Below are 24,413 nucleotides of genomic sequence, written 5' to 3' on the forward strand. Positions count from 1 at the left end.
CCGGGGAGCGCAAGGGCGCCCCCAGCGGGCGGGCCGGGCCACTGCTGGGGCAGCAGCAGCCACTCAGAGGCGAGGGAATCCTCCCTTCTCAACTCCCAGGCAGCCACTCACAACCAGCAGCTGCTGCGCGCCTCCCTCCTCGGGCAGCATCCTCCCCTGCTTTGCCCAGGCAGCGGCGGCTCCCCTGCAAAGTAGTGTCTCCATCTCTCCCTCCACCCACTGCAGCCCCTAGGCCCAGCCTTAGTCTGAATTCTGGAATCACAGTCAGGGTATGAAATGAAGCATCCCTTTCTGCCCAAGGCAGGGTAGTGGAAGATCCTGAAATGATACCAAGGGGGAAAGGCTGAGGGGGATCAGTGCCTGTTTACTAACTAGGATTGTTTGTATTTAATTACTCCTCTTCCCCACTAGGGTAATACAGAGTTCATAGGGAGACTGCAGTAACTGTTCTGATTTCCTTAGAGTGAATTATGCAATGAGGCCCAAATCCTGATCTACTTTAAATCAGTGACAAACCTCCTTGACTTCAGGAGAAGGTTTTGGGTCAGGAAGCAGGTTTCTAAACATTTAGCACTCCACCTTCACTTATGTCAAATTGTTATTAAAACAGAAGATAAGCATTAGTACTCCAACCCTCCCCTAGTCCATAGTACACCCTGTTTATCCTAAAGCCAATTTTGTCTCTATTTGTGTAACTCAAAAATAGCTAAAGTGATCTTATAAATACAATAGAATCCTCTTACTTGGAGCATACTGATGGACAGCTTACCACACTGATTACACCAAGAGATCATTTTAAGTCTGAAGGTTTTAACAAAATGTTGTAATGAATAAAAGTATAGGTGGTTCATTTCAATTTTGACACATGTGCACAGAAGCCTGTCTACCAACAAACAGTAACTGAATCACTGCTGAACAGTTAATTGCAAATGCAGACAAGGACAAACAATGGAATGGTCTTGATGCTCTGTCTAGTAAGAAGTGGGCCACACTGAAAAAGCTTAAGAAGCCACTGCTGTTTGATTTCAAACCCATCAAATTCTTTGGCTACTTTTGTGCTTGCCCCCATCTCTATATAAAAGGTACTAAATCACTTTTACAGCGCATAGTAATGCATCATAGAACCTGTGCTTTGGTAAAAACCAAAAAACCTTTGCAGGCACACCTGAATAGATTTTGTTCTTTAAACTGCACTTTTTCCATTCTTTTTGAAAAACTTAAATGCTGCTGTACTATTCATGTGGATGTCATTTAGGATTCTTTGATTGTGTATGCAGCTATATAAATATTTATACTACTGTAGCATATAGAGCATGCAAACAGTGATCAGGGCCCCATGTGATAGGCAGTGTACAAACACGTCATAAAAGAGTCCCTCTGCTAAAGAGTTTGATTAAACACAACATCTAACAGGTATGGGAGGCAAACAAAAGGGTAATAGTGGGGGATTGGGAGAATGAGATATCAATAACACAAACACATTTTCACATAGACTAGATGTACACTAATACAAACTTACTACTTGTCTTAACAACTGGCAGTGTTTCATAGGCAGCTCAGCTGAAGTGAGTTAAAAGAGGAATTTTTCTTATTCTTTTGTTTCACTAAAAGTTCTTCATTACCTAAGACATTGATTTTTTTCCTGCAGCAGACTAGTTCATTTAAGCGCTGTAAGTGAGCTATAATAGAAAAATTGCTGAGTAAATTAACTGATAATATATTAAGCTATTACAACATTTATAGATAGAACAAAGTATTTGAATTGGAATGATCCTATACACGTTTTCTCATAAGATTAGTCACCAAAACTAAATGCATACAGAAAAAAAAAAAGTAATTATTTGAAACCATGATCTGTTGTGATTAGTTCAAGAATAGCGTAGTTATGTGTTGTAAGATATTTGAATATAGACATCTAAATACCAGCTTTCTTTAGGAGTTGAGATACTTTACGTTCAGGGCTTTAGCAGGATTTGCCCTAATTAGCAGAGTTCCAGTTTATCTGTTAAGGGAAAAGGAAAATATTTGAGACAATTATGTTAATTTTTCTGTCTGTACTGTGTAATTGTTAACTCTCTCCAGGTTTTCTATTTGATGAAGCTTTTTCCTGAATCCAGGCGTGTTTTTGTTTTATTTTAAAATCAAGCTTGTTTCTCTATACAAAACTACATTAACAGAAAACGTATAAATTAGTTCAAAAAGCTCATTGCTATCTTCTTCTGTTTCTCAGACCTCTAATTAGAAAGGCCAAGTAGCTGGAAACACCTACACTCTATCTGAAAGCAGTTAAATAAAAGTCTAATTTCCTTTAATAGTATATGTTTCCAAAGATCCCTATTGTTAGGTAAAAAAGAAAAAGAGTACTTGTGGCACCTTAGAGACTAACTAATTTATTTGAGCATAAGCTTTCGTGAGCTACAGCTCACTTCATCGGATGCAGGTTCAAAGAGTTGCATAAATTGGTTAGTCTTTAAGGTGCCACAAGTACTCCTTTTCTTTTTGCAAATACAGACTAACACGGCTGCTACTCTGAAACCTATTGTTAGGTAGTTGATTTAGTTTGAATCTCCATAGAAAGCCTCAGAGCATGATCTGTTTGTTTTGCAGGTGTGTTAGTTCATGAATAAATTCACTCAAGTATTTCACCTCTCTTTCAGTTTGAGAGTTGCAATCTTCCAAATCATCTCATGCCTAAAGAAAACCATATTCAGAACAAGATTAAGACACAGTGGTGTGTGTGAGTATGCCAGACATGAATCCAAACAAATACAGCAGCACTAATAAAGCATGCATAATATGACCAAGATACTAACTCTTATACTTGCCTACACAGTTTTTGCACCTTAACTAAACTCAGTTTTATGTATTGATTTAATTAAAAGAAAATCAGTACAACCCCTCTGGTATGAACACATGTACAAGTTTCAAAGAGTTTATATTATTTAGCTTGAGTTGGTTAGATATGAATACTTTTAAACTGATAAATGCATCCACAGTAGGAGATTGCACTGATTTAATTTAAAATAGCTTTTTTAAATGTACCAATTTAGTTAAATTGGTGTAAAGACGGAGGATAGACCAGGCCTTAGTGCTAGCATCATGATCTTACCATGTATGCACTCCAATGCTACACTTAATAGTAGTCCTTGAGAATATTAACCGCAGTGCTCATTAGCAGGTAGGGAATTTGAGTCTCAGCTGCTTTAAAAATTACTTTGAAAGTTTGTTTTATACTAGTTCTTGTCATGCAAATCTCAGAGCAGGGATCCCTCCCTCCCACCAGTGCCACAGAGCAAGCCAGGGTTTATACATGATAGGAGCTGTGATGCTAAATTTGAGACCTAGTACATTCGTGGTCAATAACTGGTTATATGTCATAAAACTAAGATGTAAGGAAGAGATTCAGAAGTGAAAAAATGGAATTTATTAGGTTGTATGGCCTTTTTTTGTTACAAATATTTTCAAATGCAATAATGGATCATTTCCACTTTTCCAATAGATCACAGATACAAAAGGCATAGTTAAAATATTTAAAAAGACTACACATTAAATCCATGTCATATACTGCTAAAAACATCCATATCAAGCCCATGACTGGGGAGAGTTATTTTGCCCATCTTGTGGATGAAGGGTCTCATAAATTTCAGCAATGTAGGAGGTATATCCTTGTTACTTCACTAATTAACAACTTCTTATAAACATTATTCATATCTATTTACATGGCAAAATGTCCGGAACTAAAACAGAGTGAACACTCTGCTGTTATACACTGTAAATACCAAATATTTATGCACAACTACGGAAGTAGTAATAATAATAGTTCTATATTTTAAAAAATACTCATCTTCATGGAGTAAAGAATTATGCATTTTATATTACTTAAAAAAAAAAAAACCCTAGCATTTAACCTGAGTACTGATCTATAAAAAAAAGCAGTTTTTCATCTTAGCATAATTCTAAGTTATTATTCACAAACATAGAATACATTCTAGAATACGGTCACATCTTTTTGGCACTTGCAAAATTTTTAAACATTCATGAGAGGTAGAGCCAAAATGTTTAGTAACTGTCCATTGTAGCGGAAATGTGGTAATGATCTTCAGTTCTCAAAATGTATTTTAATTAATAAGGACAACAACATCGTCTTTGTTCCTGCCAGATAGTCTGGATGTCATCTTTGTTTCTTCCAGAGAACATGCAAGGAATCTAGTTAAAGGAGGGGGGGAAAACTCAGTTAAAAACATATTGAAAAGTGACAACTACTACTACTAATAGTACAAACTGAAACTACGACTCTAAATTTTTTTTTCCATGGCATAATAGAAATAGAAATACCAGTAAAGACATGAAATGTCAAGGGGAAAAAAAAAAAAGGTTATTTTATAGAGTGAAGTGCATATGAGCAGTCTCCCGCAGGGACATGACTGGATGTTAATCGCTACATAGATTCTTTTCATTTCTGTGTAAACACTTAACAGGTCTGCAATTCTCATTGCACAAGGACTACTCCTCTTTCCCCTATGTAATCCCGAGAGTCAGGATTTACAAACCGGGGTGCATGCCATAGCTACCAAGAGCTTAGAGTATCATTTTTCTCATTGCTTTCACCTGTTTTAGGGCTTTTAGACTCCCTCCAAATTATTCTCTCTTTTCTAGAGGAAAAATGACAGACTGATGAAGCCCAAGATGGCCAGAGCTTTGGCAATTAAATAGGAAATTAAGACAGAGCACCTTCCAGCTAAGGATTTCAAAGCAGTTAACATTAATTGATTATGCCTTTAAATAAAAATGTACAAACATACATTAAAAGTTATTTCTGGTCTGCTATAAACTTTGTGATGATTGTTTTGGATTCATTTATATCAATTTTTAAGGGAGTTTAAATAGGAACTATGCAACAGTCTCTAGGAGTATTTGTTAAGGATTTGCAGTGAGTGATTGTGGACAAGTGCCTTTCTTCAGTTCTCTCTTGGCTGAAGTAAATGAGATCACTCGCAAGCTTAAAGTTAAACAGTCTCTTAGTGCTCTGCTGGATCAGGCTCAGGCTGCTCAGCATTTTGCAGTGCGTTGCCTCTGAGCATATCACATCAGCACTCCATGCCTGACTGGTTTCCAGATGCAAGTCAGGCTGTTGGTATTGATATATAAAGCCCACAATGGCTTAAAGATTCTATACATCTTTGGCTGCATCTATCGTGGGCTTTTTTTAATTCAGCATTTTTCCTTTGTTACTAACTCTGATTCATACCCAAGCAGCATTTAACCATGTCATCTCACCCTGCTCAGAATAGGTCTAGACAACATGGCGCTTAAATTGCTGGCTGCAAGTCCCTTGTCTACACTAGTAGTCCCTTGTCTACACCAATTGGTGGTGCTGGACAGTGGGAATTTTTTTTTGGCGGGGTGGGGGAGGCGTGGAACAACAAAAACACTATCAAATAATACTTTAGAGTCAGCCTTATTTCCTTGAGGCTTGAGGTCAGCTCCATATGACCATCTATAGATTTGCAGTTCTCGGAGCTGGGGACAAAACATTCTCAGTAAAGGACCCCTGACTCCAGAATTCACTCCCCACTTCTTTGGTCCAGTAATGCTTCAGGCCTTCATCCTGTAATCTGCTGCACATGGAAAGAATTGCTGTGCCCTCCCAGAGATCCACTAATTTAAGTGGGGTTCTGTGCGGCACAGACCATCACATACATGGACTGAATTGCAGGATCAGGGCTTTAGTTGCAAGGCTTAACTGCCCAAGGGTTTTTGGAGGGAGATGTCTGAGGAGTTACTGGCTGCATTAGCTAACATCGGTTTGCTGCTATATGTCTCATGTATATGGGTTTTATTGTAGATGCACTTAGAGCTTTGTACTAGGCCCATCTTAAGTAAAAGAATACATATTATTGCTGCATTTGTAAACATTACAAAATAAAAAAGAAGACTTACTCAAGATCATAAAGAAAACAGCGAAAGTTTTGTCTCACTTTCTTCCATAGCTGGCAGCTGCGCTTTGCAAAGAGCTTCTGTAAGTTCTGTTGTCTATAATACAAAATAAAAAGATTAAGTACAGACTTAAGAATGTCATAGTAGATCATAAAAATTGATGCAGCTGCTGAGTTCAAAACTGGAGAAAAGTAAATATGTGCTCTCCAACTCATCTCATTCTTTCCCACCTTTTTCTTTTCACCCGAGAAGTAGGGATATGCATATGCATTTATCTGCCCTAACTGAGCAATCTACCACTAAGACAGCACCTAATAGTCTCTACAAAATAGCATTGTCTTTCATGCAAAAAAATACAGTTATGATGTAAAAATAAAATTGTAGCAGGAGCGTGAAATTAATAGGTATAGGCTAGGGAGAAAAATAAATTTTCAGATGAGATTTGAAATGTGATGATGAGTACATAAGGCAAAGAGGTAGGGGAAGAGTTTCATTTACACCTAGAATAATAAAATAATCTCAATCATTATAATCCATCTATAACTGTCCCCCCAGCTGATAGCAGAAAATAACTAAAATTAAGAGAGAGCATAACCCAGCAGGGACAAACGTACACCTGCCAAAGGCTTATGTTGGATCCTTTAAAATCAAGCTTTAAATGGTATAAAGCCCAATTTAAAAACAGCCTCAGTGAACTCAGTTTCAAACCAAATTAGTTGGCCAGTGTAGATTAGATAAACCCTGTTAAATATGGTTTTTAAAAACTATTTTGAAACTAGATCGAAGTTTTCATCTTCATATTTGAAGACAGCTCATACTTCAAAGTTTAATATATCAATATTCTGTGTACAGAATCTTCCTAATAGGGCACACTGATAAATTCTACTTTTGTGATAACTGCATACAGATTATTTTCATGCACTTCCATTGAGACTTAATACATTATCTTTAATCTTGTAATGAAAGAACTAAAGAAATTAACCTATTAAAAATGAGTATTTATGCCTGTACCAGAACAGATCATATATACCACACATTAAATCTCTGATATCACCTTCCTCCCGGCAAACGATACGAAGCATAAGAAAAGGATGAGTTAAGATCAGAATTATGTTCATTATCTGCTGTCCTGCCACAACTTGCTCCAAAACAACAACTTCCTTCTCTGTGTTTAGACACATAAGCCAAATTCTGTCCTGATCATATGAAGACAGAGGGGTGCAAGACTGAGCCAAGTTTAGCTCAGACACTATCATAAATATCCAATCATTTTCCCATCGGTAAAGTGTTAAGAGTGCATTGTCTATGTCATATTACAAGCCAAACAAAAGGAAAAGAATGTTCACAGTAACTCTTCCCAACATTCTAAATCTAGCCATATGAAAGTGATAAATACCATATTAACACTGCTGCTGTTGGGACTGCAACAAGGGTTAATGTGGAGCAGCGTGCTAAGCTCCAGATCAGCAACCATCTGTCGAGACTCAGCCAGCAAACGCTGGAGCTTACTTGTTGGTGAACAGGAGTCCTAGAAGAAACAGAAATTGAACCAAAGTTATTAAATGATCATTTTAAAACATGTTCACTGATTGCAAATGTGAAGAATTACCACTGGGCATTATTTAAAAAAAACAAAAAAAACCCTAACTTTGAAAATACATTGTACCATACAATGCCATTCCAGAATCTGTAATGGTTACAAATTTAAACGCTAACGTTTCCATTGAAAGGTCTGTGCAGGGTAACAGCTTGCATCTTGCTATGCATATACACATACACACTCCATTACTGTTAAAGACAGGTGCCAGTGACGAAACAAAAGCTAGTGTTTCAAATAGATGAAAAGGCAGCAAATTTCTTACTAGCTTCAATAAAGCAACTTGTCCTGGCAGCTGCTGAAAGGAGAGACAGCTGGTGGTAACTGAAAATGTGATCTTCCCCCATTTCTATACTTATAGACAAGCAGCATATCTCCAGATTTAGAGAGGCATGCTTAATTCTTAGGCCCAGATCCTAATCCTAGGCCTATTAGGTCTTCAGTTAGCCTAAATGACACCACAAAAGGTGCTGTGCTGGGTTATTGCTCATTTTCCTCACACAACGGGGTTCCCACAGACCCAAATGATACTGAAACAGAATGGTGGGTTGATGCCTAATAATGTAAAGAATGGGAATTTGGGGATATACCATATCAGAGAGGGACCAAGAGACAATTCATGCCTGCCCCAATAGTTTTAATGACTGATTTGAAGTCTCCTATGTGGGAATGGTGAACTAACCTCCTGCTCCTAGGATCAAACTTGAGTTGCAATCCTCATCAGTGGACAGAACAAAACCCACAAAAGGTGCAAATAGAAATCTGCTCAACATTTCCTGCAATCTATAAATAAATCCAACCTGCACAACCCAAAAAGCAAACACAGACTGGCAACAAGTGGAATCAAGACAGTGCAAAAGCAGATTATAACCACGCAACAGCAATATTGTAATGACTAAGAAGAATACGAATAGAGAGATGGGAAGGAGGGAAGTTTCCAGTCAGCAAGCAGAACAAAGGAACAACCTCTGCCCATCAACCTCTAATAGTAACACCCAGTTAATCTCAGATCCCAAGATTTACTGGGATTGAGTAATGGTGACTAGCGCTATGCAAGCATGCTTGCTATTACCTGGTCCCCTGATGCAAAGGGGAGACCCTCTGGCTTTGCCCCCTATGCTGGCACCATTAATAAGGCCAGCATCATTTGCCCTGCATCATTTGCGACCTAAATATTGCAATATCATGCTAACTCATGGTGGGAAACTGGAAGTGAAATTAATTATTATTTTAAAATATTTTTAAAAGGCAAAGACATGACAAGCAAGTGAGATTTTTAAAGTGATTCCAGTTTTAATAATCTATAACTCAGTGTAAAAAAAATAAATCAGGTTTTTTAAACATGATTTGTGACTTGACTATACACTTTAAAACCCTTTTAAAAAGTCTAATTTACTTCATATATAGAAGGGAGACAGAATAAAAACCAGACGCAAACTCACTCTTTTGTGAAAGTAAATTCACTCTAACTTTAGCCATCCTAAAACTAAATGTACCACATTATGAAGCTAGATACTGACATAGTTGATAGTAGGACTGGTGCACTTATTTGCTGACTGAATCACTGATAAGTTATTGATCTCTGAAGGGAGGTCTGCATCGAAGAATTTCTCACATTTCTGGGGCCCATCTCTCTTCTGTGTGGACGTCAAACAACAGGGAAAGTCCGAGTAAAAGGAATTCAGATCCACACGTTCTTCACTGTCAATATAATTAAGATATTTTCTGAAACAATATCACCAGTAAATTCACTAAGAAAAGTCATAATACAATATAAATACACTTAGGCCTTGATCTAGCAAAGCAGTCAAGCACATGACTAACTAAGTTAATGACATTACTCTCTTAAAGTTATTTACATGCTTAAGTGCTTTGATGGATCCAGCCTTATTTTCTGAATACAAGAGAGGAATCCTGAAATACTTTCATGAAGAAGCAGATATACTACCATATGCTTAGCATGTTTACCTTAAAGGACAGCACAAAAAGTATCAAGGTTCCTCAAAATATCTAAATGAAGGCAGCACCCCATGCTTTCATACTCTGACTCCACCTATTCCCTTATTGAAAACCTCCTTTAAACAAGTCTAAAAATGTAGCTTTAAATATTAAAGCAAAAATATTAAGAGTTTAAAAGTTATTTGCGCACTTTGGACATCACTGGTCAGCTTCCTCCCACCCTTCACTACACTGGATTTTTTTGGTGAGAGTGGGTAGGGGGGACAGAATTTAAATACTATTTTTCATAAAATTGTAACTACAGCTAAAACTCAACTGCCTGGATAGGGTTTCAGAGTGTGGAGCTAAAGGTGTATTGTTTCAGATGTCAGGAGGTAAACATCAGGCAGTGTAGGATCAGGCCTGACCTTTGGACACACACCCAACAGCATGCAAGACCTGTTCAGCCTGGGACTTCACATACAGCATTATCTCTTTATACCTTCAGCTTTCTCTGCTGAACTTTAGACCAGGTAGTATACTCAGAAGAGAGAAAATTCCAAAGTTGATATCGCTAATATTTTAATATGTATGTAAAGCTTTTTTATGCCAAAGGACTTCAACCTATACATAATTCCGCATACAAAAAAAAAAAAAAAAAAAAAGATTAATTTAGGGTTCAGGTTGTTCAAGTATATTTCTTCACACCACCACATATTAAAAAAGCAATTGAATTGTAAGTTAAGGTAATAGTCACACCCAACACAATACCAGTGTCCAAGTACACTGACCCACTACTATCAGGATACTCAACCATAGCATCACAAAGCCCTCTCTAGCACACTTTACTTTCAGTTCAACAATAGGAACTCCCAAAATATGCCCACCAAGGAACTGAATGTTACACATTTTCTTTCTTTCTCTAATAAAAATTAATTTTACTTTCTACCCTTGATAAGAATATTGCTCAAGGATAGGGGGAAAACTACTTCAAGAAGATAAACATCTTGTCGCAATACACCACATGGAATCTATGCCAACCTCTCTGACTGCTCTGTAGTTTGACCAGCCACTTACTAATACTAATTAGATGTTTTACAAAAAATAATAAAAACTTCAGCCAACCAGAAATCAGTCTATTCACATATGGCAGCACAGGAAACGCACTGTACTAGTGCTCTAAATAGATGTTAGAGACACTGAACTGGGATAATTGCTAGAAAGCCAGCAAGTTGCAATGATTCTAAACAATAAATAGGATCACCTGCATCCTGTGGTCTGCTTACACAGAATGCCTAGTGTAGTCTGCAGCTTATTCACAGTTGTTTACATGTGTGTTCAGGGGTTTACTAGTAGTTTCTAGCTGTGCAACGACTTGTTTATTTCCAGCTGCTAAATGAATCAATTTCACTTTAATGGAGCTTTTTAAATGTTGTGTGTTATTTTTATTTTAAAAAGTTAAAAATTAAGAATTGACCATCTCTCAGCATGTTTTCCTATGATCCTCCCTCTCTAATAAGCAAAAGCACCTTTTTGGACACATTTCTGCATCTATAGGGAATTACCAAATACCAAATGCATTTTTACATGCAACCCGACATTCATTAAGGACCACCATTAAGCACCACACTTTACAGGGCCAATACAGACAGTCCCTATCCCAAAGAATTTACAATCTAAAAAAGATGCTTTGGAAGACACAAAGGAAGAGGTTCTCAGAACTGTTTTGTTTAATTTTAGTTACCCACTTATAAAATGGTACGGTCCAGAGTGCATTTGATTGACATGTACTAACATTTGTGAGCCTTTAGGAGGGATATGAATGAGGAGAAGTTGAGGGCCTACCACTCTTGGTTTAGGAGGTCACGCCACACAGTGATCCAGCTTTGAAGACGACAGAGTGCGGAATGGAAAAAGGAAATGAACAGGCTTGAATTTGGCATGAGTGGTTTGGTTCAAGATACAAATGGGCCTTGTTCAAACCAAATGGAGTGCAGGCCAGCAACACTACAGTGATCAGCCAGTTTCGTGCTCCAACTTCAAAAATATAACCCACATTCACGTCCATTAAACAAAATGCAGCAACTGTTAGTACAACAGAAAGAGTCACTGTAGTATATAAAATAGAGATTATGCCATCAATATAAAATTTCACAATCTCTCATGATAAAAATATGGCAATTCATCAGCTGAGTTAAGATCCCTCGACAGTTATTACAAAAACGGCAATGACTCATGCCAAAATGTCAGATGGACTGACAAGGGAAGCACCCTCCTTTGCCGACTGAATACCCAATTAAGCTATCACCAAGAGACTACAGAATCAAGAGTCAAGCCCTGGATAAGAGTGCAAACCCTAGCAAAGAGCCCAAGCAACAGTAAATTCACACTGAGCGGGTTTGTGGTGGCAAAAGGTACCTTCAACTTCCCCTCATCCAAGGAGCGAATAAGCATTTAGTGCAGATTCCAAAAGAGGATAGCACTGGCTGGGAAATGGATGTGGCCAGGACAGCACATCTTCCATCAGTTGGGCTCCTATGAAGAAAAATCCTCACAGGAGGCAACAGTAGAAGCACCTCACAGAGCAAATCCCATGCAAGGTAGAGTGGCCTTCACTGGCAGAAGGAAGTGACATCTACTCTTCCCTGCACTACCAAGGTTGAATGTTCCCAAGTGAGACTTTTGGGGGGCAGAGGCAAAGTGATTAAGTTAACAAAGTTTATAACTAATTCTCAAACAGGAATTCACTGGAATGGGAGTGTAGGGTTTCTAGGAAAGGGTGCAAGGTTTTTGGGGTGGGTGGGATGGAGGAGGTAGAAGAAAGGGGAGTAGAGGGAGAGAGATGATTTATGGACAGTACAAAGTAACTCTAACCAAATGAAAAAGCTGGTTTACAAGTGCAAAAACTAAGCAATGTGGGAATGCTCTGGAACAGCATTCCATTTCAAACGGATGCCTATTCATCAAGCTTTTGTCCCTGAACGGAGATGGACCTATACAACTTTTGTTGTTGTATTGTTTTAAACAAACAAGGAAGAGTCAGTACTTTAAACGTGCCCCTACATAAAGTTCATATAATTGGATGTTGGAAAATAGTCTCTGGGCAAGATCCTCAACTAGTGTAAATCAGTGTAAATCTATTGCAATCAATTGTGCTAGCTAATTTGCACCAGCTGAAGAAATGGGCCTCTTCTGTGTCTAGTGGAGAGCTAAGTGGGAACAGGGATGAATTCTTTGTAAAGTGATCCAAAGGATTACGTCCTTGTATAATAATGTTGATAACTGAAAAAAATTAAGCAATCTAGGAGGGAAACTGAAGCGAAGTGCTCTTCAGTGAACAGCTGCTGTCATGGTATATCCATCAGAATAGTCAGAGCTTTGAATTTCCTTGCCTATTGTCAGCATAACACTACGTACATAAATGTTTCCTTAGGGGGCTCCCAAAGCCTGCAAAATATACCAGTATTTCTTTAAAACTTCTTAATATGCAGAAACTCATTCTCCATCCCACTTGCCTCTACATAATTACAGCTGTATCTATAGATTTGGGTTTTCAAATGTAACAATACATAACCTTTTTAAGCTGGTACTTTTTATTCCATGTGCAGTCTTGAGACAGTTGCAAATTGCTCTGCACCACACATTTCCATCTCCTTCTATGGGTCTGAAAATCTGCATCCATTCCAGATCTGTTAGTGGCTTATAACATGCAGCTTTATCTATGATGGAGTTAAGAGTACAGAAGCCAGATTCATCTATGGGAAGTGTACCAGGAGACGCTCTGCTTTTTCGGTCACATGAAATTCCCACTGTCTCTGTCTGATCATTACATTCAATATCAGTTCTGTCAGACTGCTTTGACCCAGGATGCCAGCAATTCAATGAATCTAAATGAGGACTGAAGTTGAGCCAATGCTCGTGTATAGGTAAAGATGCTCTGAAGTTTTGTTGGTCTCTGCTTAGAAATACATCTTGTGAAGTTTGAGATGTTTCCCTGCCTTCCACAGACCTCATACTGTTTCTATCAGATACAGTTCTGCTGTCTAGTTCATCTGTGCTTACTGAAGCATTCTGCTTTTCATCTTCCATAAACAAAGTCTTTTGTCCATGTGATAAACCTTTACAGATTTTCTGAAGCTGATTTAAGTGAGCCAAGGTACTTTCCTCCATGTCTGACACATTAATTAGCTGGCTATTCTTTGCTTCACACATATTACAGATTTTTTTTAGACTGCATTTCTGAGTTTGTGTAGTCCCATATTCCTTAGGTATCTTCTGAGTGCCTTCACTGCTAACTGTGTCTTTTTCGTTGCTACTTTCAAGGTCTGATAATACCAAACCGATACTACAATGGCATGATAAAGAACTCTAGTTATAAATACTGCATTTAATATTTGAATTGTATTTGGTAATAAACCATACTTTGTAGGATTGTGGCTTCATCCTGTGCTAGATGTGCGATACAAAGGCAAAGAGCTGTGCCCACACAGAACCCCACTGACACACTGGAGGGGCTATCAATCCATGCATTGTACATTGCAGGATCAGGAACAGAGAGTCTTTTTATATTTTACCCATATTATATACTGTAGGAATTCTACTTGAATCTATAAATTGTGCTCTGATTTTCCAGACTGAAAACAAAAGCCATTTGAATTTTTAAAAATTAGACACTCTATTAATAGGCCAGTTTCATGATGCTCCATATCTCCAGACCGCTCTTTAGCAGTTTCACAAAAGAGAGAGAAATGGACACCAACGTATCAGTCTAAGGATTGAATTCATGCTGGGAAACAAGGAAAGTTTAATCTAGGACAGTGGTCAACAAAAATTTTTCATCCGTGGACACCTGAAAAAATTTCAAATGGAGGTGCCAGACCCCTTTGAAAAATCTTAGATATAGTCTGCAGACCCCCGGGGGTCTGCAGACCACAGGTTGAGAACCACTGCTAACATTCAATATAAATAACAAAAAATATTAAAGGTGAGAGAAAATATAAGCTTTATACTGTACATGTAACCACATGTACAAACAACAGGCATTAGGAATAAAAGTCATTCGGTGTAAAAAAAATAGTTGTTTGAATTCTACACCGTTTTTGAGGAAAAGCATGCAGCTAAAAGTATGTGGCTAAGAATAGCGTAAGGTACATCCACTAGAAGAATACTCATCTAAAGTGCTCCCAGCTACTTTTTTGTAGGCACAGTAACTTAATGTTGACTAATTAAAAACAAAAACAAAAAAACAAGGAAGCCCCAGAAGCCTGACAGGCACTTAATCTGAAACACTAGTAGGGATCAAATTCATTAAAGAAATGTTACAAGGTAGAACGATTAAGCAGGCATAAAGAGATAGTATAGTGAATAATAGTAATTTTTACTATGGCTTATTTTACTAGAAACGTTTATGACTAGATTTGTTATGTTTACTCTAATTTGATTTTATAAAATTTTATTTCTTACACAGTAGTAGTAGTTGTCTGACTCAGCCGATGCTCTAGTCTGTGACTAACATACACTATGTCTCTTGACCACATAACCGAAAACTACATGAGAACAGTATTGCATATTTGTGGCTCACAGGCCAGAGGTGTCATATTTTAATGTATAAAAGTGTTGAAGTATTATACATTTTTTTAGAATACTAAATGTGTCATACATGATTGATTGTCTCCTTAAACAATTATGAAAGCCACATCACCAAGCTTACTTTGTTTCGTGTGCCTCCCCCTTGTGTTTCTGCCACAATTCTTGAGAACTCTCCAAGTTGAAATGAAGAAATTGCAGATCATGCTGCTGTTTTACATAGATCTACTTCCAGACAGTGATAAAACAGTTAGTGAAACGCTGAAGAACAAGGAATATTATGCCATCTTACTTTAATATACTGCTTTTCATCTCAAAAGATCTCCAGAGCATTTTACAATCGAACACTGATATTCAAACAGAAAAAAAAAAGTCTGATCCTGCATTTCCAATGGAAGTTTGGGGGGAATGGGAATGTAAGATTTGGTTCTACCTAGGAATTACTTTAAACCCTATTAAAAATGCAGCCATCCCTGATTGAAAAAAAACAGTAGCTGCTTAGCAAAATAGGACAATACCACACAACACTGTAAGGCAAGAAGTACAGAACACTATATTCAATTAATACTATGTGGAAATCGTAAAGACAGAATAAAAGTTACCAGAGTTGGATTATGGTCAAAACACACACAGACTAAACACTGCTACACTTACAAAAAGTGCCATGTGATCATTTAAAGATTCCAAGTCATCAGGACATTGGCTTTAACTCTCTTCTGAAAAAGGACAGCACATCTAGCACAGTGCCCCTTAATACCAAGTGAATTCACTTCAGTCGTAAAGGATCTGATTTTCCAAGGTGCAGAACACTCACAGCTCCCATTTGCTTTAATAGGAAGTGTGGGTGCTCAGAAAACAAGGCCCAAAATTTTTACAATTTAATTCCACAGATAATGACAAGTTATTCTGAAAATGTATCTTATTAAATATCAAAGCAATGCATATTTGGTAAAGTTGTTTATTTTAATTCATGGTCATTTTCCCCCCCTAGACTCAGGCCCCAATTCTGCAAAAACTCATGCATGTGCTTAACTTTACACTGGGAAGGTGGGACTCCTCCCACTGGGTGAAGCTGAGCACATGCCTAAGTCTGTGTGGGTATGGAACTTATTTGTCACAACACCAAACATTTTGACATAAATCAGTGCTCTAACCATTACTTACTATAATCAGTATGTAAAAAATAGGGATTTATACCATAGGTTACTAGTCATAAGCAGCTCAAGATCTACAGTGGGTCCATGATTTAGCAATAGTGAACAAAATTTATTACTTAATTGAACTGTTAATTCTATTTATTTGTATATAGTTCTATATAGACAAATGTTATTACTGAAAACTGCCTTCATAAACACAGAAAAGAAATGCAATGAGGATCATACCTGCCGCAAATTGGACAGTTCTGTGTTGGTCCGGACTTGTTTAGACTTGGCAGATTGAAGAAGCTGATCTTGTCTATTTGCTTTCTCAACTGTTTTAAAACAATTATTTTCCCCATAGAAATCAAAGTGCAAAACGAAATACAGCCAAGAGAAATCTCAAATACACACAAGAGAGAATGTCATAAAAAGTAATATTAACCTAAAAAGTCTCAAGATCAACACAATGCTTTTTCATGAACAAGACAGACACCTCTTTCTATAACTCATGGGCCAACTAAATAAAACATTCAGGTATGGTTTTTCACCTCAACATGCACCCAACTTTTAGCAATATTTTTAAAATACATTTCATATTACCATCACTCACTGGCTTATCTTTGTTGTTATATTTTTAAGATTCCTTTATGAAAAAGCAAACTCAGAAATAAATTCCAACTTTGTGTCTGTGTGGGGGAAACAGCTGCAAGTATGGTTTTAAACACGAGGGGTCAATGCTTGGTGCAGATGAGATGGGGGAGGTCACTGGCTTAAAGCTCCCCGCAACAGGGGATAGAATCTCTTATTTAGTCTTTTCAACCTCCATTGTACATTTTGAAGTATGGAAGAGCAGCAATTTGCCATTCTCTTAGTACTATTTTGCTGCAGTAACAGCAATATCTACACACAAATGCAAAGTGCACATGCCAAGACATACACTCACTCCTTTTTGCTATTCAGGTCTTCATGTTAGGGCATTTTAAACCAAGAGAGTTCATTATGGGAGAATAGCAGCCAAATGAACACTCTCCCTCCTTTCCAACATTTGTTTACTGCTAATGGTAGAAGCTGAAGGTATTCAGCACCTCACAAGCTCAGCCTCAGCCATGTTGCAGACTCTTGTCTTTTTATTAGCTCTAGGTTTAAGAGTCATTTTTTTGTTTTTAATTGTTTCACCATTTTCTATGCAGTGGTGAAAGAAGGGGAAAAATGTCACTCATGTTTACCTATGTTACTAATACATTATATCAGAGGTTCTCAAACACTAACACAGAGACTGACCCCTGTACCACCTATCCCCCCCATTCACAATCCAAATAACCACCTTCCCTCCCATTCATGCTCACATAAGATCCCTGTGGCAACTACATAAATTGATTTAGTAGAAAAGCAATACTATGAATATACTTTTAGTTTCTTTTAATATAATTTAACAGGGGCCAATAAAGGGAAGGATACAATGAGATAGCTCTCTCTAGACCACCAGCAAGTGTTGCAAAGACCACAATCTGAAAACCTCTGATTCATCAAGAATTGGGCACTAAAGCCCTTCACTCACCATTAAGTACGAGCTCATTCTTCAGGTAGTTGTTTTCTTGTTTGAGGCGTATGATTTCTTCCCGCTGTTCATTATTTTCTTTTGTCTTTTCACTGAGGTCATCTTAAAATAAAGTGTGTTCTTGAGTGAAAGGTATACACTCAGATTTACAGTGGAGGAGGTGTCAGTTATATTACTTACCTTTTAATTTATTCATTTCAAATGTTAGTTGTTTCAGTCTCAGTTTGAAATCCTGCTTTTCTTTATTGATACTGGATTCCCCCATCTTAGCTGCACGCAATGCACTTTCCAACTTTTTAAATTTAGACGTAAATTCAGTAATGTGATTGGTTGCTTCAAGTATATCTTTGTCCTACAAAAATAAGAAAATAAAACATACTTAAATATTTTTTCTTTTATCTTCTTTTCTAGTTCTTCTCATTTTGCCTGGTAGATGCTGAGGCAATAGTGAAAGCTTCCCACTCTACTAACAGTCTCATGCTGAATTGAAGACGACTTGCTCTGAACTCTGGACAATCAGAAATGTGTTTACAGAAGTCCACTATACTTTCTGAATACATGGGTTTCTGGTTTGTTGAAGATTTTTCCACTTTCAGTCAAGTCAACCATCCAGCAATCTGATCACACCACATTAGGTAATGGCATTGGAGTTTTGTTCAGATACTTTGGCATGCAGTGAGAAGATGATAGATGTTACCTTTAGCTTTAGCATCGTAATGAGTTCCTGTTCTCTAGCTTGTAACTGGCCTATTTTAGCAGACAGCTCCAACACTGAACAGTTGAGACTTTGATTTTTCTCCTAATAAATAGGAAGGAAAAAAGTATCAACTAGTGACTAGTTACACTGTTACTAAATAAACTTTCAGTAATTCAACATCAAAGGGCTCTTTCTTCTGATAAATATATGCACAACTTTAAATAAATGTCAAGAGGGAGGCAACATAGTTTAGAGAGTAGAAACTGGGGCTTGGGAGCCAGTTGTTCCTAAATTCTAATCCTGGTTGTCCTCCAATTTACACTCTTACTTTTGACAAGTCATATCTCCTCTCTGTGCATTAGATTATCCATCTGTAAAATGAAGAGGGGTGGTGAAAGAATTTATAAATGGCTTTGAAGACATAAATCACTATTTAAATAGCAACAAGTTTTGGATGGATAAAATAGGACTCTTTAAAAAAAAAATCTTAATACCATTAACAGCTCACTTTGTTTTTGTTCTTACCTTTAAAAAAAAAAAAAAAGAATTAACAGCAAGGTTCAGAAATTCCTAAGTATTGAAACACCAAGTTTGGGAAACACTATTCCAAAGAGTTCTAGATCAAGAAGGGAACAGAGAATGAGGGGATAAAACAAGAGACAGCAGAGGCAGCTCTGCATTGTTCAGCTAGTATATATCAGAGCTAAACTTATGGATATCCCATTCTGTATTATAGTCTATTGGTTAGAACAGGGCATTAGGAGTTAGAACTCCTGGGTACTATTCCCAGCTCTTTCATATGATCACAGCCAAGCCTCTTACCCAAGCCGTGCCTCTTCTTATCCAGCTGTAAAATGGTTATGCTACCACCTACCAGCCTTATAGAGCTTGTGTGACACTTAATGTTTAAAAGATCATCAGGTAAGAGAGGACATGGAAAATGCAAAGTATTACTGAACTATATTGTAATAGTATTTTTAAATTGTGTTTTAGACAGATAAAGTTATAATTCCCAAATGAACAAAAAGACCTTAAAAAAATCTGCAGTTTTAATTACTTACATATCTTTAAACTGATGACAAGATTTTATAATTCATGATAGCAAGTTAAATTTATAGCAATGGCTTTCTAAAACTGTTCATAATAAAATGGCAAGTACTGCAGTTGGTCAGTTTAATGGCTACAGTTTTGGCATCCCCTCACTGGTAAGTGGCGCTCCCCAGAAACCAATCAAATAGAGACCGCAATCACAACCTTGTTAGAGTAATACCTTAACCTAGTGTTATTTGACCCAAAGACAAGAACAATATAGAAGCCTAAATCTGCAGTCCTTATATACAGAAAATACCTGCAGACTTCAGTGGGAGTTGCATGAACACAACCAATACCTACCTCCAGGGCCTGACAATGAAGAGTTGTATCTGTTGCTTTTTGAGACAGCTCCTGAAGCTTCTGTTGAGTATTTTCAAGTGTTGTCCTACGATCATTCTGCTGAGATTCTAAGAGCTTTAATCTTTGTGTTAGTGTTCTTATCATCTCATTTCTTTTGTGTAGTTCATCTGAGGAAAGAGATCAGGTATCTAATGTGAGCAAATAGTTTAAATGATGTTTCGCATACCATCTTTTAAAAAGTAGAAGTACTTTACATGTTTTTTGTACTTTAAAATGCTGTGTTAATTTCTAGAAATGGATGCACAGTGGCATAATCCTGAAGTAGACGTATTGATTTTTACCTGACATATTTCCTCCCTACTTAATTGTACATTTTTGAGTTTGCAGAGAGTTATCAATATGTATTTTATATAAATTCTACACAGGTTAAAAGGTTATAATAATGAAGTAAATTTACAGTCCTTAAAACAAAAAATTATAACTGTTTTCAGGTAATAGTTTCTTTCAGAAGTGCAAAGGATCTTGCTGCTTTCAGAGTTTCTATAACAAATCATCTTTCAATAAGCTCTAAAGAGATCCTTCCCTCCATGACATTCTAGTATTTCCATGGTAATCTAAGACACATGGAATATTCATTCTGTTGTGAGATACCATTTAAACATGGCTGAGGGGACAGATCACCCAAAGTCTCATTCTGATTGGCTGGCAGTGGCTTCCTGATGATGTCACAGCTGTGCACTAATTCCTGATGGTACAGAGCTAAAATCTCATTGTTAAAATAACACAAAAATCCCTACACCCTTAATGTTCAGAGAATGTAGAGGAAAAAGTTAGTGAGGAAAGAGGTAAAAAATAAGTACCCTGTGGGGCTGACAGAAGAAGACACACCACTGAGGATAAGGGGACAGCAAAGGGATGAACAACAAAAAGTGACAGTCACAATTTAAGGGGCACCCCAACCAGATTGACCTTTCAGTAGCAGGATGTGACTTGAAAATTAAACTCCACAATACTCCATAGACCAAATAATTTTTATAATCAGGTTAAAAGTGGCTGTTAAATTATAAGGATATCATAGGAAGAGCAGCTAGATTTCTGTGGGACAGAAAGGGAGATGGTAAAATCCAAATAATCCAGGGAATGTTTAAAAAACAAGAGAGGTTCAGAAAAAAAAAAAAATCCCAAATAGCCAAGTTAAGGACACTCTGCTATAGTTTATTGCTACATTAAAACAATACTCCTAAGATATGATTTACAACATTATGTGCTTTTTCCTACATATTTTATGATGCAATTTTTTTAAATGATACTTTTCATTAGTAAGGATTCATGGAATCAGCATGTGGTTTGAGAAGGAAAAGATCATCAAATTATCAGGTCCATCTCCTTCCAATCAATAATCAGACCATTTTAGTACCACTGAGGAAGTTGTTGTCTCTGAAAGAATACTGACAACTACATTTGGAAAGATGGAAAAAAAAAATCAAAATCAAAAACATCCTTTACATGCTGTAACATTATTACACACAGAGGGGGCTCTGCAAGGGCACAAACATCTACCCATAAGAATCTGCTGACAGGACCAGGGCCTTACATTGTACAGTACTTACTTTCTAGCTTGCTGCATCGTTCTGCCAGAGTCAGTATTTTTTGTCGATCATCTTCCCAGGCTAGTAGCTGTCTCTGATGCACTGCAACCATGTCATTGAGCTCCTTATCACGATCTTTCAGTTCTGCTATTAACAGCTGGAGTTCTTTCCTCTGTTTCTGAATGGTGCTGCTCTCAAGGTCTGTGCGAGGATTCTACAGAAAGAAACTGCTCCATCATATACAAGCAACAAGAAATTAATCACAAAACTATCTAATTAACATGTTATGTCATTATATAATGCTGTGAGGTGGCTACTTGTATTTTTAAAACAAACATTTCAATAAGCCATTTAAAATCACCAAAAATAAACCCAAGGAGAGCACTAGAGTCTTCCTAAATTTCAATATAAAAATCAGAAAGAAATTGCATTTTTATAGCTCAATTAAAGCCTACTCTTAAAGCTAAATAGTAATTTACTTTTAATAACCAAATTCCAACATTAAAAGAAGAATCGATAATGTGGCAATAATCACCCACTAATTAGTTAGCATCTTTAAATTTAATCTAAAATTAAACATCTTTTCACATCTGAAATCAGATAATCCGAGATTTCTTGTTTACACTTTGATAAATACACAAATAGTTTAGCATTTTGGGGGGAGTATTCAAACCTTATTTCTTTTATTTGGTTACACTGACATTTATTAACTCTTGATAACTATCTGATGAAGAATAAAGTAACTTAAAACAACAGTTCAGCCTCTGATACCACCTCAGGCCTCAATCCTGCAAACATTTACACACACGCTTAATTTTATTCCTGATAGTAAAATTAAGGATATCTCCTTGAAGAAATTATACAAAAATTGTAAGTGTCTGTAAGACCAGGGCCTAAATCTACACAACAATCCCCAGAGATATTCAGCTTGCTGTACCGTTACAGGTTTCCAGGATTCTACTAACATTAAATTAGAGCAGATTACAATGTTTCTTTTTACAAAGATGTATAAAGTAGGAGAGCATGCTTTATTCTATTCTCCAACTTACTTTGACGTACGACTTGAAGAAAAGCTAATACCTAGCATTTTGATTGAAGCTCTCTGCACTTCAATGAATGCTTTCCTGTTAAACTATATATGCTACGTTTCAGAGTAGCACCCGTGTTAGTCTCTATTTGCAAAAAGAAAAGGAGTACTTGTGGCAGTTTAGAGACTAACCAATTTATTTGAGCATAAGCTTTCGTGAGCTACAGCTCACTCCATCGGATGCATAAAGTGGAAAATGCAGTGAGGATGTTTTATACACACAGACCATGAAAAAATGGGTGCTTATCACTCCAAAAGGTTCTCTCTCCCCCCACCCCCCACTCTCCTGCTGGTAATAGCTTATCTAAAGTGATCACACTCACTCGCCATTTCCAGCACCTTGATTATCATACACATTGTAAGGAGAGCGATCACTTCATTTTCCACTTTATGCATCCGATGGAGTGAGCTGTAGCTCACGAAAGCTCATGCTCAAATAAATTGGTTAGTCTCTAAGGTGCCACAAGTCCTCCTTTTCTTTTTGTATATATGCTACATATTTAAAGTGTTGTTTGTTTGGTTTTTTTTACCTGGGGTGAAGCTGAGAGAGGTAATGATGAATTCATAGGTATTCTGCGATCAGGTGTTCACCACTTACTAATGGGTCTGGATAAATATTTTCTACAATTTTAAGTTTCAGTTTGAAGCGTTGTAGGTCGTGGTGGGCAGGTATGTTTGTACAATGAGGTCGCTAAAAGAGTTTAAAAAGTACATCAATGAATACTGGTATAAGCATACTCTGAAGTCATCCAGTGAAACAGAGGAAACATAAAAGAGGCTCCTCTTGTTTTTGCTGATACAGACTAACAGCTACCGCTCTGAAACCTGTCACTAGGTAAGAGACCTCTGTTTACGGGCTGCCAATAAATTCTGTCCTGTAGCACAGGGACCCTTAACGCTCTTCCCGTCCCTGGCACCACTTCCCTGCCGGTAGTTTGCCAGGCCTCCATTCTCCTCTCTAAATCACACTTCAAGGTCTAGAACCCCAGCCTCCCCGCAGGGGCAGCGGGACTGAAGGGGCTACTCGCCGCCCCCCTCCCCCGGCACTAAGGGCTCAGCCCCAGAGCTGGGGGTGCCAGGCGGGCTGAGGGGAAACGCTCCCCCGGGGGCTCAGGCCAAGCTCGCGCTGCCGCCTCCCACAGGCCGATGGGAGCCGCCTGGCCATCCCGCGGCAGCGCTTCCGTCCCAAGTCGCCCTCAGGGCTGCTCCTCAGGCGCGGGGAGGCCCGGGCGCCCCCTGGCCGCGCCGGAGCCCGGCTTGGAAACCCGCGCCCGCCGCCGAGCTCCGTGCGGTCGGTCCAGAGCCTGTAGCCCGTTATCCGAGGGAACCGCTGGGAGCTCAGCCCCCTCCCCGAGAGGCGCCCCCCGTTCGGAGGCTGCTGGGCAGGGTCGCCACCTTGCTGGGAAAGCATCGGGGGCACCTGGCGAGTTTTATACCATGTCGGTGTCCGCGCTGTGCAGCCGCTCCAGTCCTGAGCTCTCCAGTTTAGGGCCCCGCCCCAGCCGATCGGAAACCCTAATCCCGCTCCCCGCCGGCTCTAGTTCCACAGCCGGGTCGTGCCGTGTTTTGCAGCTCCTGGCTGCACTCCATCGTCAGCTGAAGCACACAAAGCCGCAGACCTCAACCGACGTGTGGTCTCCCATCCAGGGGCTGAATCCCCCGCGATCCCGCTTAGCTTAACTGATGCCTCCATCGCAGCTCTCCCGCCTCAGCCGGCCCACAGACCCCTCCCTCCGGCCTCCATTAGCCCCACCTATCGGGTTGCGTCACTCGGCTCACGCGCTGGACCTGTTACCTGGAGCAGTTCGAACGCCGCGCGAGCGGTTAAAGCCGTTGGGTCGCGAGCAAGCGCCACCTTCTCCGCGCCAGCTCGGGGCGGGAGGGTTTCGGAAC

General features: G+C 38.5%; 1 protein-coding gene across 6 annotated transcripts; it reads right to left on the reverse strand.

Moving 5' to 3' along the window:
- Window positions 1-3,401: 3,401 nt before the first annotated feature.
- CCDC62 (coiled-coil domain containing 62) lies at window positions 3,402-24,413 on the reverse strand. 6 transcript variants are annotated; one of them, XM_084649112.1, is made up of 13 exons: window positions 24,316-24,413; window positions 23,051-23,211; window positions 21,455-21,647; window positions 19,845-20,011; window positions 18,453-18,554; window positions 17,936-18,107; window positions 17,756-17,857; window positions 16,441-16,529; window positions 15,183-15,283; window positions 9,055-9,235; window positions 7,334-7,465; window positions 5,941-6,033; window positions 3,402-4,206 (listed from the first exon to the last, which is right to left on the reverse strand). In XM_084649112.1, exons 2-12 carry the CDS (start codon window positions 23,084-23,086, stop codon window positions 5,947-5,949), a joined length of 1,362 nt encoding a protein of 453 aa, XP_084505238.1. In that variant the 5' UTR covers window positions 23,087-23,211; window positions 24,316-24,413; the 3' UTR covers window positions 3,402-4,206; window positions 5,941-5,946. The 6 variants fall into 6 exon arrangements, with proteins under 6 accessions (XP_084505238.1, XP_084505237.1, XP_084505241.1 ...); XM_084649111.1 differs by lacking the exon at window positions 24,316-24,413 and adding an exon at window positions 23,957-24,237; XM_084649115.1 differs by lacking the exon at window positions 24,316-24,413 and adding an exon at window positions 23,957-24,237 and having other exon boundaries at window positions 21,455-21,660.

The sequence above is a fragment of the Lepidochelys olivacea genome (assembly GCF_965140295.1).
Source record: "Lepidochelys olivacea isolate rLepOli2 genome assembly, chromosome: 15".
In the NCBI taxonomy this organism is placed as follows: Eukaryota; Metazoa; Chordata; order Testudines; family Cheloniidae; genus Lepidochelys; species Lepidochelys olivacea.

Bases quoted from the DNA above. Each gene is read 5' to 3' on its own strand.
- CCDC62 (XM_084649112.1), bottom strand. From the start codon at position 23,086: ATGAATTCATCATTACCTCTCTCAGCTTCACCCCAG. The intron at 18,108-18,452 runs GTAACATCTATC...TTATTTTTGTAG, and splicing joins TTACGATGCTAAAGCTAAAG to GACAAAGATATACTTGAAGC. The intron at 6,034-7,333 runs GTATTTATCACT...TTTGTATTATAG, and splicing joins ACAGCAGCAGTGTTAATATG to ACAACAGAACTTACAGAAGC.